The following is a 19,955-nucleotide window of genomic DNA, read 5'->3' as shown; positions in this document are numbered from 1 at the left end:
AAGGCCGAAACTAGTTGTTCTTTGAAATATTTTAAATAAAGGGTGCTTTATGTTTTTTACTTTCCTTGTCCTATTACCATAGGTAGGGAAAGTATTGCTTTCCAAAAAAATTAAGGTACCCTAATTTCAAGTTTTCTATACGTTTCAAGGCCCCCTGAGTCCAAAAACATGATTTTTGGGTCTGTGTGTGTGTGTGTGTGTGTGTGTGTGTGTGTGTGTGTGTGTGTGTGTGTGTGTGTGTGTGTGTATGTGTGTGTGTATGACTGTGAACACGATAACTCCATTCCTAATTACCAGATTGACTTGAAATTTTTAAATTAAGGTCCTTATACCATGATGATCCGACAGTAAGAAATTCAATAAAATTCAATTCAAGATGGCGTAAAAAATGGCGGATAATTACTAAAAAACCATGTTTTTCACGGTTATATCGAAAACGGCTCTAACGATTTTCTTCAAATTTATACCATGGATAGCTATTTATAAGCACTAGCTTCTGACATGAGTCTCATTTCTGGGAAAATTGCAGGAGCTCCGTAATATTCTTGAGAAAAATGGCGGATAATTACTAAAAAACATGGTTTTCACGGTTTTCTCGAAAACGGCTCTAACGATTTTCTTCAAATTTATACTATAGATAGCTATTTAAAAGCCCTATCAACTGACATGAGTCTCATTTCTGGGAACATTGCAGGAGCTCCGTAATATTCTTGAGAAAAATGGCGGATAATTACTAAAAAAACATGTTTTTCACGGTTTTCTCGAAAACGGCTCTAATGATTTTCTTCAAATTTATACCATGGATAGCTATCTATAAGTCCTATCAACTGACATGAGTCTAATTTCTGGGAAAATTGCAGGAGCTCTATAATATTCTTGAGAAAAATGGCGGATAATTACTAAAAAAAATGTTTTTCACGATTTTCTCGAAAACGGCTCTAACGATTTTTTTCAAATTCATACCCTGTATAGTTATTTATCAGCTCTATCAACTGGCATGAGTCTTTTTCCTGGGAAACTAATGAGGGTCCACCTCATCCTTGAGAAATGGACTTTTTAACCTCCTTCTCGTGCATGAGGTAGGTAGGTAGAGCAGTTTATATAAAGAACACAGTCATAGTCAAGATATTTCATCTGTAGAACAGCTGTTTTGACGACTTTAAAAAAAATCATCGAATATCACAATTTGCACAAAGGAAAAAGTACTCTGAATACAATTATATATACATATACAGTAGTCTGATCGTAGTTGCAAATATGTTGCCGCCAATCGTCATTGTGTTATTCCCCTAAATTATTCTCGTTTGATAATGAGGCTTACAGTTCAATGTGCAAGGAGAAAACGGCTAAGAATACAGTATAAAAATTAATGCCCAAAAGACAAAGGCTATAGTGTTTAAGAATCAAAGAACTAATGTTGATGAAAGAGAAGTTGTTAAATGACTTGCCATGAAACAGTATGCCTGAGAAACCAAAGAATGAATGATTGCAATTGCCAAAAACTTGATTACAGTAAAAGTATAAAACACCTAGGAATAACTTTCGATTCTGATATGAGATTCAAATCACACAACGATTCACTAAAAAACATAATGAGAGCAGCACTTTATAAGTGTTCTAGAATAAGTAGCTATTTTCCGGTTGGCACTAAAAGAATTATTTACTATTCAATGATATAGAGTACTCTGTACTATGGTATCTCAATATACAGTTTAGCTCCGAAATATATAAAACAGCCATTACAGAATATTGTAAAAAGGATAATAAGAACTCTTTTTAATGGTATTGATCGCCAGCTATTGGGAATTATGTCCATGGGGGCCCTAGCCAATTATACTGATTTGACAAGGAATTATTTCATAAGCTAATTTAGAGAAATAAATGAAAGAAACTATGAATTGAGAAACAGAGTATTTAGACCACAGAGATTCAACAATAATTATGGTAAAAGAACTCCAGAGTGCAGAATACCATATCTTCTGAACTCATTGCCTCTGGAATTGCGAAATTTACAAAGAAGGGGTGAAGTTCGGACAAAATTGAAATTATTTTTCATTGCAATAATTGATGATTGACATATGACATATGATTGGATTTACAAAAAGAATGCAAGCTCACAATAGTTTCTCAGACTAGCGATCATTTAATAGTTATATGGGAAGGTTTAAGGTTTTACATTTTATTATAAGTAATTATTTATGAATTTCTAATTTGCTTTGTTAATAACATTCATTTAATATTATATATTTATATTTGTTTATTATGTAAGTTATTGCAACATAGTAAATGTTTTTAGTATTTTTTTTAAATATTCCTCAAATAGCTTAAAGCTAGAGGGATTAAAAATATATATGAATTTTGTATTTAATGAGATGTGTATTGAAATTGAAATAAATTAAAGTTGTGTGAGTGTACCACACCAGATTTTTAATAATTGAAAAGTAGCCCGTGATGATGAAGTGATTTTATTTCAAATACTGATATTTTAGAGGAAATAAATTTGATTTGATTTGACTTGAATTACAGGCAAACCCATCTGTGCTGGATAGAGTGGATGATCTGTCACTTCTCCGTTACGTGAATGAGACTAGTGCTCTTCACACACTCAGACAGCGGTTTGCTACAAATCTAATCCACACCTACGCGGGAGAATGTCTAGGCATCATAAACCCCATGGCACCTGTTAGTCTTATCTATTCGGAAAAGGTATGCTTGAATTAATAATAATAATAATAATAATAATGTCTCTGGTCGAGGGTACAACACGACCAGAGGAGTTTATTCAAATTATAGACATGATTACAAAAAGCATATAAGGTACAATTATTTACAAAGTATTATTACAATTGGTTATTTACTTGCTGATCTAAGAAAATGTGGCCCCCACTATATATGAATACTAGTAGGTAACCCGTGCTTCGCAAGGGTCTATTTTAAAACTGCAAAATGAAAACTTGACGTAATAAAAATCAAAATTTGAAAATAGACCTATAACCATCCTCGGTTAATGAAGAGTCTATATGCAAAATTTCAAATTAATCAGTTGAGTATATTTCAGACGTGATGATGTGTCAAACATAATTCCCTATTCCTTACGTGTATAAACCAGTTCTTTCCTTTATTATAGTATAGAAAACTGAAGAATACATAATACTTGGAAACCTCACAGAATCATATTGATTTTTCCAATACATCAATAAATTTTAGTTCGATTAGGATCCTCCTCAATTTGAATCAGGCAGCCTTTTGTTTTCCCAATTCCAAACAAAATACCTAAAATACTCGTTTCACTGGGAATTCGTGTCTGATAGTACATTATAACTGAAGAATATAAATTATTTCTTATTTTATTGTGATCAATTCATGTTTTTCTTATGAAATTCAATTATAGGCCTACAGCATGAAGACTATGTCCAATTCATTTGTACTGGTGGCAAAATTTTACATTAAAAATAATTATTTGATAAAATCCAAGTTCAATAGTAATGAAAACAAATTCCTTCAAAAAATAATTGATAATAATACGTTTCGAGGGAAAAAATTAAGAGCAAAAAAATGGGAAGGCCTCGGGGGGATTCGAACCGAGGAACCATCGCTCCGTAAGCAGGCCTTTTACCGCTGCGCTACATAGACGTTCGTGAATGGTAGTCTTATAACCTGCTCATGAACAGACACACTTTGGGCTATGAAACTTCATGTAGCCTACGGTAGCATAGATGAATTTGAACATTAATTCTGAAAAATCTAGAAGGAAAATTGAAATTTGGGCTTCCAGGTGCACGAGATTGATATTTTTAGAATCTATGTTCAAAATTTGGAGATCTAAATCATTCCCGTTTTTCCGGTATGCGATCCACAAGTTGACATGTTTTGATGCGAACAAACGAACAAACGAACACACGAACAAACACAACCCTACTCTCTCTTATTATATAGATGTGTCGGGATGCCACTAATTTTGCTATTGTTTAAGATTTTATGCCAAAAGTTAAAAATTCTCATAAAGATACATTTTGCGAGTCATTAGAAGTTCATAAAAACCACATTTCTATATACAAATTTAAAAAAGAAAATTGATAACCTAAGATGTAGAAATTTTATAAAAATTTAACATAAAAAACATTTATAATACTCATGGGAAAAAAATCATTATAATAAAGAAAATGAGAATGAAACAGTATGGAAAATTTTTCATAGAACTAATATTGTTCTCCATGATTGATTCTATTGGACAGGAGCCACTTTTTTGTTTTCGATTTGAATGAATTGATTGGAACTGTTTCTTTAATAGCTATTGGCAGTTTATTGAAAATTTTTGGTCCTAAATATGTGGCTGACCTCTGAGCAGCTGATGTTGTCATCCTGGGAATTGCCAATTCCATGTTCCTTCTGCGTGTTCCTTGCGGGTGATTCAAATTGATGAAGAGTTGTGGGTTCTTTCTGGTGAATGTTAGAAGTCTGTGAATGTAAATCTGTCTGATGCTGAGGATGCTGAGCTCCGAGTATAGTAGTACTGAAGGGAAGAGTGGATGTTTGCGTCCTATTATCCTCAAAATTAGCTTCTGAACCTTGAAGATAGGATTATTATCCTATCAATATATACAATTATATTGTATTCTACTCTATCCACATAAGACTACTGATAAAGGCAATTAGAACAACTTTCCAGGCTAATAAAATGGAGCATTGCAAACCGTTATTTGTTCAGAATAAGATCTTCAATGTCGGAACAACATATATTCTGCAGGTCATAATACAGGCTATAGTGAGGTCCAAGCTATAATGTCAGTGGAGAAAGCTAGGAGAACAACGTTGCCAATCCTCTGTCTTGTCAATGCCTTCTAAGGAGGGTAACTGATACCAGTTTATTGATGTAATATCAACTGTTCATTCTCGTTTAAAATAATCAACTATATTTCAACAAGCAAGAAATTATATTTTTCAATGATTTAATAATGAATTTTCATAATCAAGATTTAATATTTTTTAAATTAATGATATTTCTACATTGTTAAAAAACAATCAGGCAACAGAGATAAACGAGAAAGAGATAGCGCTATCCCCTTTGTTGAATGATGGATAAGGATAGCAATACCATTGCTAATCAAACACTGCCATTATAACGTGGACCTCACTATAGGAATTCGAAGCTACCTCTGAGATCCAATTGTCACAAAATTAACACAAGAAACTGAAATAATGTAAATTTTCCTTAACATCGACTGAATAAACACTAAAATTCTTCAATACATGCAGGATCGCGACTCTTTAACCTTCTCCCACCTTGTCTTAAATCCATAGACGGCAAAAGTCTGTTTATTGCAAAATTAAAGCTCTATCTATTGAATTGAATTGAATTGAATTTATTTCAGCAAAATTTACACAATTTACAATAATATTTCAACAGAGCAAATACACAACTTGAGATATGTAATACAAATAATACTATTAATACCTTATCCTATTCCCTATCATATATATCTATATTATATTTATAATAATAATATTCCTAGTTTAATCCAGTTCAACAATGTTTTAGCATATTTTATTGTGGTATAACTTATCTTATTGCACCTATCCCAAGTGGATTCACTCTATTTAATGAAATATAAGAGCCCACATCGACCTTTTTGGCCTGTTCGTGGGTCAATGAGTCCAGTACTGTGTGATTAAAGTATACATTTTTTTCCTGATTTAACTTAAGAGAAATACGTTTTTTCAATTTCATAATCGCACACACACACACACACACACACACACACACACACACACACACCACAGACACACACACCACAGACACGTTGGTCATCACAAGGTGAACCGCTAGGCAAAAAGATATATTGATTGGGACAAAGAGAATATCCAAACATTATAAGAACTCATCTGAAATCTTATAATTTAGGCCTGTATTATTTTATTTGAGCTCGAAGGGTCTGTCTTTTATGAACTAGGCGCTACGGGCTAGGCCATGTTTATAGAATGCAGTAGCTCGAGCAGCAGCAGGTAATGGTTTCTGTTTCTCAGCAATATTATTCTTTCTCAGATAAGTATGACAAAAAATATTGTACGTAACTTGTACGGTAACGTATTTACCGCATTCGTATGATACAACTCAACTACGTTTCGGGCAGAAACAATTATACTTATGCGGTAAATTATCGTTACCGGACTTGTTACGTAAAGTACTATTTCAGCATTTAAGATAGTTCTTCTGAGGTTTAAGCGATATAATCAGTTGATCATACTTTGACCACCCCACAAGACAATATGATGGGTGAAGAAAAATTTGACAATCCCCTAGTCAATTGACTGTGGGCGAAGGAAAAACTAAACTTCACTCATGAAGAGTATTATTCTACCCATTTAATATAATAGCCTAATATTGATTTTTCGCCACACTGCACAGAAAGCAGCTGTTTTCCAGTCCCTACGTAGATCTGAAAGACATTGTTTGCAGACGACTCTCGTCTGATGTCAGAACAGGTTTCTTTCCGGCTAAGGCCGGAAAGAGTACCCTTTCCGGCCGCTTTTTGAAAATTTTTGAAAATGTGTTTGGACAACTGTGCCATATGGTGCATTGTGTTCAGGAGGGTGAGATCGGAAATTTCCACCCCACTTTGAGTACCCTACGACGTCTGGTTCTTGAAATATGAGACATCAAAGTTTCCCCCCCTCATAAAACATTCTTATTCAATTTATCATTCTTATATAGCTGATGCCAAAAAGTTAGGCGGCTTCGTGGGTCACATGGTGTAACCTACTCACAGCTGATGCAATGCATCTATTTATTGTCTCTTTTGATTTAAAAATCATCACCTAAGCCAAGCTAGATGGCAACTCTACTTGACAACATCAGCTGTAGGAACGCACAAGAGACCCACTAAACCGCCTAACTTTTTGGCGTCAGTTATACCTGTAGTGTGGCGAAAAATATCGTACGCGACTCTCTCAGAAAGGCGTTTACGGTATTCGGATAACATATTCCCATACCGTAAACACTAACTTTCTGGGCTTGTAGCGTAATATACTATTTTTAAACAAGAATGAACAGTTAATATTACATCAGATATACCGGTATCAGCTGTCCTCTATAGAAGGCAGAGAATCGTCAACGCTGTTCTCCCATCTTTCTCCATATAACGTGGACCTTATTATAGTGCTTTATACAACGCGATTCTTCACTTGGTAAAATCAACGGGGACGCGACAGTCGAGAACTGTGACATTTGAGGACTGTTTTTCAAAAATTAAAGAGTCCTCAACTCTTGCCACGGTCGCAGTCCTCAACTGTCGCCACGGTCGCAGTCCTCAACTGTCGCCACGGTCGCAGTCCTCAACTGTCGCCACGGTCGCAGTCCTCAACTGTCGCCACGGTCGCAGTCCTCAACTGTCAGAGTCCTCCACTGTCGCTTCTGTGCTTTTAGAAGAGTCCTCTACTGTCGGCGTGTTCTACTTATCAAGTAGAGAAGACAACATATTCTGTTTCATTTTTTATGAAACAATTCTGGAACATCTTTTAAAACAATATTCAAAACATTTGGAAAATTCTACATGATGTTCAACTTTGTTAATCTAATGCATTCTGTAACTATGATTTATTTATTTTCTAGGTTGCTAAAAGATTCCATGGCTTCAAATCTGAAGAGGAAATGCCAGCTCATATCTACGCTGTTGCGCAGTCCACTTACCATAGTGCAATATCATCTCGATCTGATCATTCCATCGTATTTTTGGGACGGTCAGCAAGCGGAAAAACTAATAACTACAGGCATACATTGCACTACCTCCTCTTATCATCTGGTTTTACAAATAAGGTAATTTTATTGTATGATTTATTACAGCTTTTTTAAGATGGGATGAAATTTTCATCTAGATCAATTTCTAAATAATTTCATAAAACTATTATGAGATTATCAATGGTCTTTCCTAGTTGTAGAGCTCAGTATATCATATATTTTCAGCTCCTTCCATCAATTCATTCAAATCCAAATTTCTTCATTTATTGAGGGAAAATACTCATGAACATCATTACAGGCAACCCGTGCTCCGCAAGGGTCTAATAAAGAAATTGACAACCTGAAAACTTGACCTACTGAAATCTTGAAGAATTTTAAATAGACTTTTAACCATCCTCGGTAAATTAAGAATCTATATCATGTAAAATTTCAAGTTAATCAGTTGAGTAATCAGTTGTGATGATGCGTCATTCGTGAATTTCCTATCCCGTACGTGTTTAAGCCAATTCTTTTCTTTATTATATTTTAGATCAATTACTGTATTACCTTTTATAATAATACTTAGTTATTAATTAATTGTTTGCATTAATTAAATATCACTGTGAACGTTATTGTTTGTTTACAATAAACGTTTTTAATAATCGGCGGTTTTTATGTGACAGGTGATAACAGCAGAGAAGCTGAACGCGATCTGGCTGATTTTGGAGTCATTTGGGAATGCTCGAACTCTTCTCAACAATAATGCATCAAGGCTGTCTCATTCATTCAGTGTTGGTTTTGATTTCAGTGGTCAGATCGTATCGTCCACTCTAAACGTGAGTTCAATCATATTCCTGCTTTCAATACATGCTTGTGCATAAAATTATGCATATTATGGGATACTCATATTGAATATATGTGCAGACGGCTTAAATATCTAATTTATAAGTTTTATAAACTAAATCAAATAGCTGATTTGGTAATAATGAAAAAGATTTATTATGCTTATGCGCAATCACTTTTCCAATATGGAATTGAGATATGGGGGGCTGCTAATGATATCCATATGAACAAATTATTCACATTACAGAAACACCTTATCAGAGCTGCATTATGCAGGCCAAGATTGTACCCTAGTAGACTTCTTTTTCAAGAATTCCAGGTGCTTACAGTGAGGCAAACATATGTTAAAAATTCATATTATTCATTAATAAGAATAGTGATACATTCAACTTAAGGAATAATCCATATAATTTGCGTCCCTCCAATCCATTACAATTTGATATTGATTTTACAAGCTTAAGTGTATGTAGACGTCAGTTTGAATATCAGTGTTACTTGTTTATAAATAAAGTCCAAACTGAATTCATCATTAATAGAATTACAAAATCCATAATGAATCTTATACTGGATTGGATTAGGATAAATGTTTATTTTAAATTATCTATATCCATTATGTAGTGTTTCATTCTTGTGCTATAAATTAAAAAAAATATTTGTCATGGATTCCTTGAATTGGTCTTTTTGAGTTTGTCATTTGCTTGTGATTTTGTTACTTTGTCTTATCGTTTGTAAGTATTGAGATGTGACCTGGTTTCCATAATTTTATTTATTCTAGTGGTTTGAATAAGCTCTTTTTCTTTCTATTGACATGTTTGCTGTACCTAGTTGTTCGAACTCACTGCCGGCGCACAAGTTTTCTTTGCCGGTAGTGCCATTTTGTAAGTTAGAATAGTTATTTTATCAATCTGTATTATTTTATGGCAAATAAAATGAATTTGAATTTGAATATTTCTGGTTGTAAATAATTTCTCATTGTATTTTGTTGACTTCACATTATTTTTTAATCTGTATCAATATTAATTTTGATGGCGATATTCAACTTTGATTTGCTGTGAAAGACTGCTTAACTGTTTCATATTTATTTATCATCTTTAATTAAGTTTGTAGCGTGAATGTTGATGTTGTGGAACTTTTCCCTAATTTGAATAGACTCAAAACGTTGTCAAAAATCCACTTTAGTTAAATAAAAATTAATATTTCACACACGAAAGCATGGTCCTGTAAAATATTAATTTTTATTCAATTAAAGTGGATTTTTGACATTTTAAGTCTATTCAATTCATTTATTTATCATGACTAACAATAAATGGTATGTAATACAATTGTAATCGACAATTGTAATACAGTAAATTTAAACATATATGCAAAATTAAATCAGAAGTCACTAATGTCCGTGAGATATTACTTTTAACATGAAGTGGAGAAACCCATTTCTCCTTCCACAGTTTGTAGCATAGACACAGACGGTCAACCTGCGCACATTTGGATGCGCCGTATCATTTCGTTTTACGTTCTTGTGATGAACACATCTCCGTAATCACACAAACCAATATATCTGCTGACCAGTAAACAATTTTAGAACAATGCCAGACAATAGCTGAAGGGGAGTTTTGGCGCGACGCGTTAGAATGCTGTTAGGCAGTGGGAGTGACTAGTGGAGGATAGAGCATCGGACCTCTCCGTCTTCGAGAAAAAGCCGTGTTAAAAGTAATTTCTCACGGACTTTAGCATCTATTATTGTAAAACTGCCATCAGAACACATGTCCACATCTGAAGGTGCGTACAGATTTACGCGCCGCGAACATGAGCAATTCACTTTTAATCAGCTGATGCCAAGCTTTTTATATCTGTATTTTACCGTTTCTGTAAATATACAGATATAATAAGCTGATTAAAAGTGAATTGCTCATGTTCGCGGCGCGTATATCTGTACGCACCTTAAGACTTACATAATCAAAAACAGAGATTTTTTTTCCTCAACATCAAAGAGACATTGTTAACTATAAAGGCACTTTTCTATTAGCCATTTTTTCAATCCTGCTTTGAATATTCAAACCTGTTTAAATTATCAAAACTGTTTGATTGCAACATTTATCAGCGGGCAAGGTTTATTATTTTGCTTGTGATGCCAAGTTATTCTAATAAATTTATAATTTTGCTATTATTTATTTCTCCACTTCATTTTTATTATTATCGTTATTAATAACACTATGTACGACATTTTACTTTGTTTTATTATTTGTAAAAATCTTTTTTCATGGCAAATAAATTTGAATGACAAACATAATATTTGTAATGTTCATTTGTGTTGGTGTTTTTCAGATAATTATCTGTGATAAATGGCGTACTATCCAAGTGCCTGATGGTGAACTTTCATTCCATATATTCTATCAACTATTGGCCGCGGCTCCATCTGTGGGAAATCTACATAGAGATCTCTACCTCAATTATCTGCCTCCAGACAATCCATTCCTAACTCAAATGAATCAGGTAATAAATAAGTATTTGTATCTTCTTCTTCTTCTTTGGCTGTGCCTTATCCCATTTAAATGGGGTCGGCATTCCTTCCTCTTAGTCTGCCTCTCCACAAAGCCCTATCCAATGCTTGCTCTCTCCTCCCCGCCAAGTCAGCCGCTATTCTATCTCCCCACCTCATCCTAGGTCTACCTCGTCCTCTCACACCATCCAAAACCAAATCCTGCACTCTTCGTCCAACATAATCCTCCTCCCGTCGCTGTACATGCCCAAACCACCTCATCCTTGTCTCCTGCATTTTCTTTCCCAGTGGTCCAACTTTTACAGTGCCTCTGATCAATTCATTTCTTATTTTATCTCTTCTTGTAACCCCACACATCCATCTTAACATTCTCATCTCAGTCACTTCGATCTTTCGTTCCTGTTTCTTTGAAATGGGCCATGTTTCTGTTCCATACAGCATAGCTGGCCTCACAACTGATCTATACACTTTTCCCTTCATTTGACAATTCACTCACTTATCACAAAGAACACCTCTCATTTTTCTCCAGTTCATCCATCCACAATTTATTCTATGCTGTATTTCCACATCAAGCCCTCCATTTCTCTGTACACTTGAACCCAGGTACTTTAAACTTGCAACTGGTTGGAGTTGGTTTCCTTTAAGCTGTAAGGGTAGCCCATCATTGTTTCCCAATACCATGTACTCTGTTTTTGATCGGCTAATTTTTAGTCCCCTTTCCTCCAAAGTCTTCCTCCAGCTTTCCAGCCTTTCTTCCAACTGATCTTTGGTATTTATTTTAAATGAGTATTTGTATCATTGGCTATTAATTATATTTGTTCCACCGACTGAAAATATATTTCTCTCATTCTAAGACAAGAAAGATAATAATTCTCATGAAGAGTTGCACCAAATAATCAAATTATACTTTCTTCATAATTGCATTCATACAATATAGTGTCATGATTTATGTTTATTTGCACCATTTCAAGTAGCTATAATCAGCTGATTCAAGGTTGGTGGAATATAGCTTGAGTACTTCTCATTTGTCCCAGGATTATATTCAACTGCATTGTAATAGTCCGATGGAAATCGGAACAGCTGAGTACCTCCGCAACCTATTGTAAACTGTTTACTTAATTGAATGAAAAATACTAAGAAATTGTCAAAAAATCACAGATTAATAGATCAATCTGTATCAATAAATCTGTGGTTTTTGACAATTTCTTAGTCTTTTTCATTCAATATGAATAATTACCACAATATCAACTTCTCAACTACACAAAAAGTGTTTACTTAATGGCCAATACAGTATTCTATTTTCAATCAGGAGCGGCTGCAGAAGGTAGGCGCTCAGACACTGTCCTCCTGTCATTTTGAGGCAAATTTAATAATTGAAAGGATTCAGTATTCCATTTCATTCCATTTTATAAGTCTTTACTATTATTTTTAATAGTAAAAAGTCTAGACGGATGGTACCAAACGTTCAAATCTGTCGCTGCCGCGAACAAAGCTATACGATCAATCGATGTTTATATTTCCTGTTTATAGAATATATAAATGATCTACCCTCATACATCCCTTATAAAACTGTTCTCTATGCAGACGACACGACGCTTCTGTGTTCGAATAAGTCTTCTGAAATAAATAAAATTATCACAACATTTATGACCAACAGAGCCAATATTTGGTTCTCTGCAAATAAGCTTATGGTGAACGACAGCAAAACAGAATCTATATTGTTTGGTTTGAGTAGAAATTGTGTAAAAAGATGAGTAAAACTACTAGGGATTAACCTTGATTCCAAACTCACTTGGAGTACCCACACTGAAGCTCTTTGCAGTCGCCTATCCAGAGTAATATTCTTATTGAAGAGGTTGAAATTGTGGTACTAGTGCTGGTTTAACGTTGATGGCATATTTTTCTCTTTTCCACTCTCATTTACAGTATGGCACCCTATTGTGGGGCAATTCAAGTGGTGCCAGTGACATATTTTTGTGTCAGAAAAGAGCTCTGCGAACCATTTTTAATCTTGGTAGAATGGATTCCTGCAGGCCATTCTTTAACTCTGCCCTGTATATTTATGCTGCAAGCTCTGACATTTGTCAAAGATAATCTGAGGCAATTCGATCTAAGATGCGATCGATGTACATCAGCACTTTACAAGAGAGCGTAAACAAATAGATACCGGGCGGGTACGACTCTCCAAAACACAAAATATGTATGTATTATATATCGGTATAAAATTATTTAATAAACTGCCTTACAGTATCCGTGATAAAAATTCTAGATCGTTCAGGTACGCAATTTCCAAACTATTCAAAAATAGGGCTTTTTATTCGATTGAGGAGATGTTGGCAGCTGATATTTTATGTTAATATTTGACCTCTATTATAATATTGTTATTGCCAATTAAAAATATGACTGTATATAACTGTGAAGAAACTAAGTACCGGGACTGTTGGCTGTGATAGGATTTCTCTGTTTTGAGTACCTATGTCAAAATTTAATGTATGTATAATGTATTTATGTTTACCTGATGATTTTGTCAATAAAATCTATTTGTTCACGGCAATAAAAACATTTTGAATTTTTAATTTTAAATAGTTATTGTGCCAAATATCGATATGGTTCAACGTGGCGACATTGTACTACGAGTTTTGCACAATTTGCAGTCTGGGATTCAGGACAGGTGCGTCCGATTCTATAGCATTGAGTCTATGTAACAGTGTTGCCAATTTTCCAATCAAATTTGACAGACAGGCAAAATATTGGCCGCCAGCCGGCCGGTATTTCTCGCGGTCTTTTAAGATTGTAATTTAAAATTTTCAATGCAAATCTGTAGTTTACTGTACTATTTTATCTATTCGGCGTATGGCTAATAAATAAATAGCTGTACTATGTTCGGTCAAGACTCACAAAGAAACATGTTTAATGGCAATTTTAGATGTTAATATTTGTATTTATTTTTACAATAACATGTTAAAGACTGCTGTATAATTTATTTATTTATTTATTTATGAAAAACATGGAAGCATACAGGATTTCTCCCAAAAATTGCATAACTCCATAAATTGGATTTCTCCCAAAAACTCCATAACAACACAATTACAATAGTTCATTATACATAGTAAGAGTACAGAAAAGAAGAATATTGAAAAATTACAATGAAAGAAGAGGAAAAATAATAGAAAAAAAAGAAATGAACAAAAAAAAACCGAATCAGTACTTATCATACCCTTGAGGACTAGTACAAAAGTGGATTTAAAAAAAAAACAAACAAAAAAACATACAACATCAACTCAACAGACAAGAGACACATTAAAACACTCGACAGTCACACTCGCAGAAGTCGCCTACAATCCCTACGGAAGCGACTGTAACCGAATGACAGGTCAAGATGATCCGAGAAGCAATTGAAAATGAATGATGATCTATATATGGGAGAGTTCTAATTGTTGCAATAAGATATAAATAATCTAAAACTGGAACGGCGAGGCACTGCAGAAATGTACACATTTAACTGGGAAAGCAAAAACATTGAGCTGATTCTGCCATTGAATACATTAAAAACGAACAAAAGCATATTAAAATCACGTCTCAATTTTAATGATTCCACACCGAACATCATTCTGAGTTGTGATGTGGGAAAGTCGAAGGGGCATGTAATGTTGAACTTTTTAAAATATAAATTTCTAAGGAATCTGTTTTGAACACACTCCAAAGGATGTATCAGTGAATAAATTCTGGTATGGGTTCCAAACCACACAACCATACTCCATAACGCTACGAATAAGTGTCTTGAAGAATTTCGTGTGGATTAATTGCTTTAAAAAAGCTTCAGTGATTTGTAAATGGTGAGTGAATCTTTTTCATTTAATTTGAAAAAGTTATGACATTTTTTAACTATATCAATCTAGGCTAATTCTAGAACATGATTGACTTATTAGTTACCAAAAAAGTGTAAATGTATGTGACGCTTCTGTGGTCAATATTTCAATCCAATTTAAAATAGGTAGGCCTAGTATTCCACTCAATTTTCACAGTCAGAGCCGCCAATGTTGTCAATTCTCCTGGTGTTTTATAAAAATATTAATCAATTCTCGTTTATAATCAGCTGTGGAGAACGTTGATCAACTCTTATTTTGCAATGTTGCACTCATCTATTCCAATTTCCATCGGATTATTTACGTGCGGTCGACATAGTAATTTATTTTTCGCCCCACTTGGATGTAATGAGCTGGTTTACGTGCGTCATATGGAGGCCGAAAGTGATTGTTTTCTGACCAGGCCGGTAAAACTTTTACGGCCCTAGGGCTGTAAAATAACCTTGAAGTCAGCTGATTCTGATTTGATGTAAACGTGTTTACAAAATAGTTTATGAAACGGAATCAGTTTATGCTTCTAGAATTGAATAAAATTTTGCAATAAGATACTATCATTTTATTTGGATGAACGAAATACAAATGAGATATTATAAACTATTCAAATTCAATTTTCAGAATATAATAGAATCTAACCTCAAACCTCCTAGTACAGCGTTTATCACGGAACATGGTGGATAAACGGAATCATTTTATGCTTCTAGAATTCAATAAAGTATTCTGTAATAATATACTATCATTTTATTTGGATGAATAAAATACAGATAAGATATATATTATAAACTATTCAAATAATTCGATTTTCAGAGTAGGATAGAACTTCTAACCTAAACTTCCATTGACATTCAGATTGGCCAAATTTCAAGTGTGCTAAAACGGCTGATCAAAAACTTTTCATTATTTGTGTTTATCATTCAATAATTAAAACATTTATAATGATATAATTTTATTGTTATTTTGGAAGAATAAAAAGTATAAGCTCAACCTCTTACATAATTGAACATAATCTTTTAGGTTTTTTAGACAAATCAGAATAAAAAATGAAAATACTTGGACAATTTCTTGATATTCAGATTACCTCAGATTTGCTAGAGCTATGACCTTCCACTTTTGCTTTCGGAAGTGCTTATAATAGACAATTATTCTCATATATATATTGTTTATTTTTCTGTGTGGCGAAAAATAACGTTCTCACCATGGGCAAAAATGTTTTTCCGGCTCTCAATCTTTTCCAGTCTTCGGCCTACGGCCTCGGACTTGAAAACCGTTTTCGAGCCAGAAAAGTCTCATTTTCGGCCCCTAGGTGCGAAATATACTATATTATTACAATATGGCAATTTCCACTGAATTTAATGAGACCCATAGTTGTACAAAAACAAAATAGCACTGTACTTACATAAATATAATGTAAAACTAAAACTATAATAGATGAGTATATTAATAACGTTGATTACACTGAAAACAAAATAGGAAGATAGACAAGTAAAATAGTAATGACATGTTCAAGATAGATAGATAAGATTAATAGTAATGTGTGAGATATGAACGCACTTTGGTTATGGAGTTTCTACAGAATCAGAAAGTAATTCCATCGAATTTCTCACTCAATCATTCAACCAGTGTTTGCAATAATAGTTGAATTTTTACTTTCCTTGCCCTACTACCATAGGTAAGGAAAGTATTGCTTTCCAAAAAAAATTAAGGTACCCTAATTTCAAGTTTTCTATACGTTTCAAGGTCCCCTGAGTCTAAAAACATGATTTTTGGGTGTTGGTCTGTGTGTGTGTGTGTGTGTGTGTGTGTGTGTGTGTGTTTGTGTATGTGTGTATGTCTGTGAACACGATAACTCCATTCCTAATTAACCGATTGACTTGAAATTTTAAACTTCAGGTCCTTCCTTATACCATGAGGACCCGACAATAAGAAATTCAATAAAATTCAATTTATTATATAAAGCGGATAATGGCTAAAAAACCATGTTTTTCACGGTTTTCTCGAAAACGGCTCTAACGATTTTCTTCAAATTTATACCATGGATAGCCATTTATAAGCCCTATCAATTGACATGAGTCTCATTTCTGGGAAAATTGCAGGAGCTCCGTAATATTCTTGTGAAAAATGGCGGATAATCACTAAAAAACCATGTTATTCACGGTTTTCTCGAAAACGGCTCTAACGATTTTCTTCAAATTTATACCATGGATAGCCATTTATAAGCCCTATCAATTGACATGAGTCTCATTTCTGGGAAAATTGCAGGAGCTCCGTAATATTCTTGTGAAAAATGGCGGATAATCACTAAAAAACCATGTTATTCACGGTTTTCTCGAAAACGGCTCTAACGATTTTCTTTAAATTCATACCATGGATAGCTATTTATAAGCCCTATCAACTGACATGAGTCTCGTTCCTGAGAAAATTGCAGGAGCTCCGTAATATACTTGAGAAAAATGGCGGATAATTACTAAAAAAAACCATGTTTTTCACGATTTTCTCAAAATAACTTGACCGATTTTTTTCAAATTCATACTCTGTATAGTTATTTATCAGCTCTATTAACTGGCATGAGTCTCCACTCTGGGAAACTAATGGGGGGTCCACCCCATCCTTGAGAAATGGTCTTTGTAACCTCCTTCTCGTGCATGACGTAGGTAGGTAGAGCAGTTCATGAAAAGAACACATAGTCGAGATATTTCATCTGTAGAACAGCTGTTTTGACGACTTTAAAAAAATGACGACTAAAAAAAATAATCGAATTTCACAATTTGCACAAAGGAAAAAGTACTCTAAAAACAATTATATATAAACATATACAAAAGTCTGATCGTAGTTTCAAATATGAGCAAGGAAAGTTGTGTGAGTGTACCACACCAGATTTTATTTCTGCTCGATATCATACGTATAACAATATCCGATGCTTTTTTATTTGCTTAGAAATGAGTTTGTTCATTTCATTTTTTCAGGACATTTCGTTAGTTTTCAAGTCAGAAGACTTAATCATACTTCAATGTTATTTTAGGCTCAACTCACACTCCCTCGACTCAAATCGTACGACTCGATCTCTCGACCTTACGACTTTTTTGCTCATTGTCACTACTTCAGTTCCATGCTACTCCATTTCTAACCTCACATTATTACAAATATAAGATCCAATTCGTCACTACTTCTCATGTAAAAAATTTTATAAGAATTATTATGGATGTATTATCTTATCTTTAATGATAAAAAATCACTTTCATAAAACATAACCTGACTTTCATTAAAAATGCACGGTACTACGCAACTCAAATCGAGGCTCGACCAACACGTCGAGTCGACGCTCGACTCAGTCTCACAGTCATGAGGTCGCGGAGACTAGAATCGACTGGTCTGAGTGTCACCATTTGGAAACAAATGCTGCGTCGAGAAGAGACTAGAGTCGCAGTCTCTTCTCGACTTGAGTCGCGTAAGTGGGAGTTGAGCCATAGGGCCGTTTGCACAGTGTAAGTTTAAGCTAAAGCTTAAACCAAATCTGGATTTTTTTTGGTTTAAATTAAAATTCCGTTTGCACAGTATCAGTTTAATCTCTGTATTGAGTTTAAACTCTGGGAAAGTTTAAACCTCCAAAGCAGGAGGTTTAAACCAAATAATTTGGATTAACTTGACATCTGTAAAGATTTGATGGGGAAACAGCTTATAGTAAATTATTTTTCGACGGTTGTTTTTAATGCTTCTGTAGACGATAATTATCAATAATTTAGGTTATAATGAATCATTATTTGAATGGAGGAATAATTGTAATGGAGGAATTGAAAAAAGTTTTTAATGCTATTGATAAAGATGACTGCGAAATTTTGAAACAGAAAAATTGGGCAAAAAACAAATAATTTAAATTTCTGGGGTAGAGAATTTTTTTAACGGTTTTGCTTGAGTACAGCAACTGCCAATTTAGTATTTTTATTAAATAACCACTTGATAGAAAATAAGACAATTTTTAACAGTGGTCTTCGATTGGAAAACATGTTTTTAATAACACGTAAATGAGATATATTGCTTCCGAGAGATTTCTAATAAACGAGGAAGATCATAGTAGATTCAAGCGTAACAAAATAACTTTTTTATCTTACATTCTAAAATATATTTTCTGATGCCAACTAAACGTAAGTTTTTAAAGAATTTCTTGATCGCTTTTAACTTTTAGAACCGTACAGCTTACAACTCTATGGATTTTGAACAAGAAAATACTAAAATAGTAGCTACATAACCTCAAATTACTGATGGTTTGTAAACAAATAACAAATTTCCTGTAAAATAAGCCTTCCTGATATTATAATCGATTACATTCTATTACCAACTTAACGCTAAACTAGTTTAACTTGAACTGGATTAGTAAATGCACTGAGAAAACCGATTCAAGTTTAAACTTTCGGATTAACTTAATCGAGTTTAGCAATCTATACTGTGCAAACGGCCCTTAATGTGTCGAGTGTTGTAAAGTTCTGATTCATTATAGTTAAATTTTTTATTCAATAATTTTGACACTAATTAATAGATTCAATTGATTTTTTGTTATAGATTCTTGATGAAGAAGAAAGACAAAAACTGAGCCAACAATTCTGCTGTCTGTGTGAAATGTTTACCACGCTCAACATTTCTGATGCCGAGGTGAAAGCTATTTGGTCAATTATATCTGCCATTCTTCACCTATCGTCTGCTGGTGCTACAAAAAGTAATGTATAGTCTAAATAATCCACATAAGATGAATAATTCAATTGCAAAAGTACGACGATATCATATACAACACAACTGTAATGTTAAAATTTGATTAGAGCTTAGAGGTTGAAGTTTTTTATTGAAAACATTACTAAAATCCAGATGGAAATTGCTGAGATATTGCAATTATTCAAATGCTAATGAATTAATAATTATTATTAAACGATAATCCAAATTAAATGCCGTAAATAACCCCGTAGACTTCTGCTACTGCAAATATTGACAACAGGGTAAACAGCTAGATGGAAATTCGATGAGTACAAAAAATGAGCGCTGCTATCCAGAG

General features: G+C 33.8%; 1 protein-coding gene across 3 annotated transcripts in view; it reads left to right on the top strand.

Annotated features, from left to right (window-relative positions):
• The window catches only part of LOC111054006 (unconventional myosin-XVIIIa), a 184,010-nt gene that overhangs the window by 15,140 nt on the left and 148,915 nt on the right, over positions 1-19,955 (top strand). For all 3 annotated transcript variants that reach the window (XM_039442930.1, XM_039442931.1, XM_039442932.1), the window contains exons 6-10: positions 2,527-2,706; positions 7,610-7,813; positions 8,398-8,550; positions 10,880-11,047; positions 19,472-19,625. In XM_039442930.1, coding sequence (XP_039298864.1) covers positions 2,527-2,706; positions 7,610-7,813; positions 8,398-8,550; positions 10,880-11,047; positions 19,472-19,625 — 859 coding nt within the window. The remainder of the gene's footprint in view (positions 1-2,526; positions 2,707-7,609; positions 7,814-8,397; positions 8,551-10,879; positions 11,048-19,471; positions 19,626-19,955) is intronic.

Source organism: Nilaparvata lugens, chromosome X (genome assembly GCF_014356525.2).
Source record: "Nilaparvata lugens isolate BPH chromosome X, ASM1435652v1, whole genome shotgun sequence".
Taxonomy (NCBI): Eukaryota; Metazoa; Arthropoda; class Insecta; order Hemiptera; family Delphacidae; genus Nilaparvata; species Nilaparvata lugens.
This window is presented reverse-complemented; position numbering and strand designations above follow the sequence as displayed.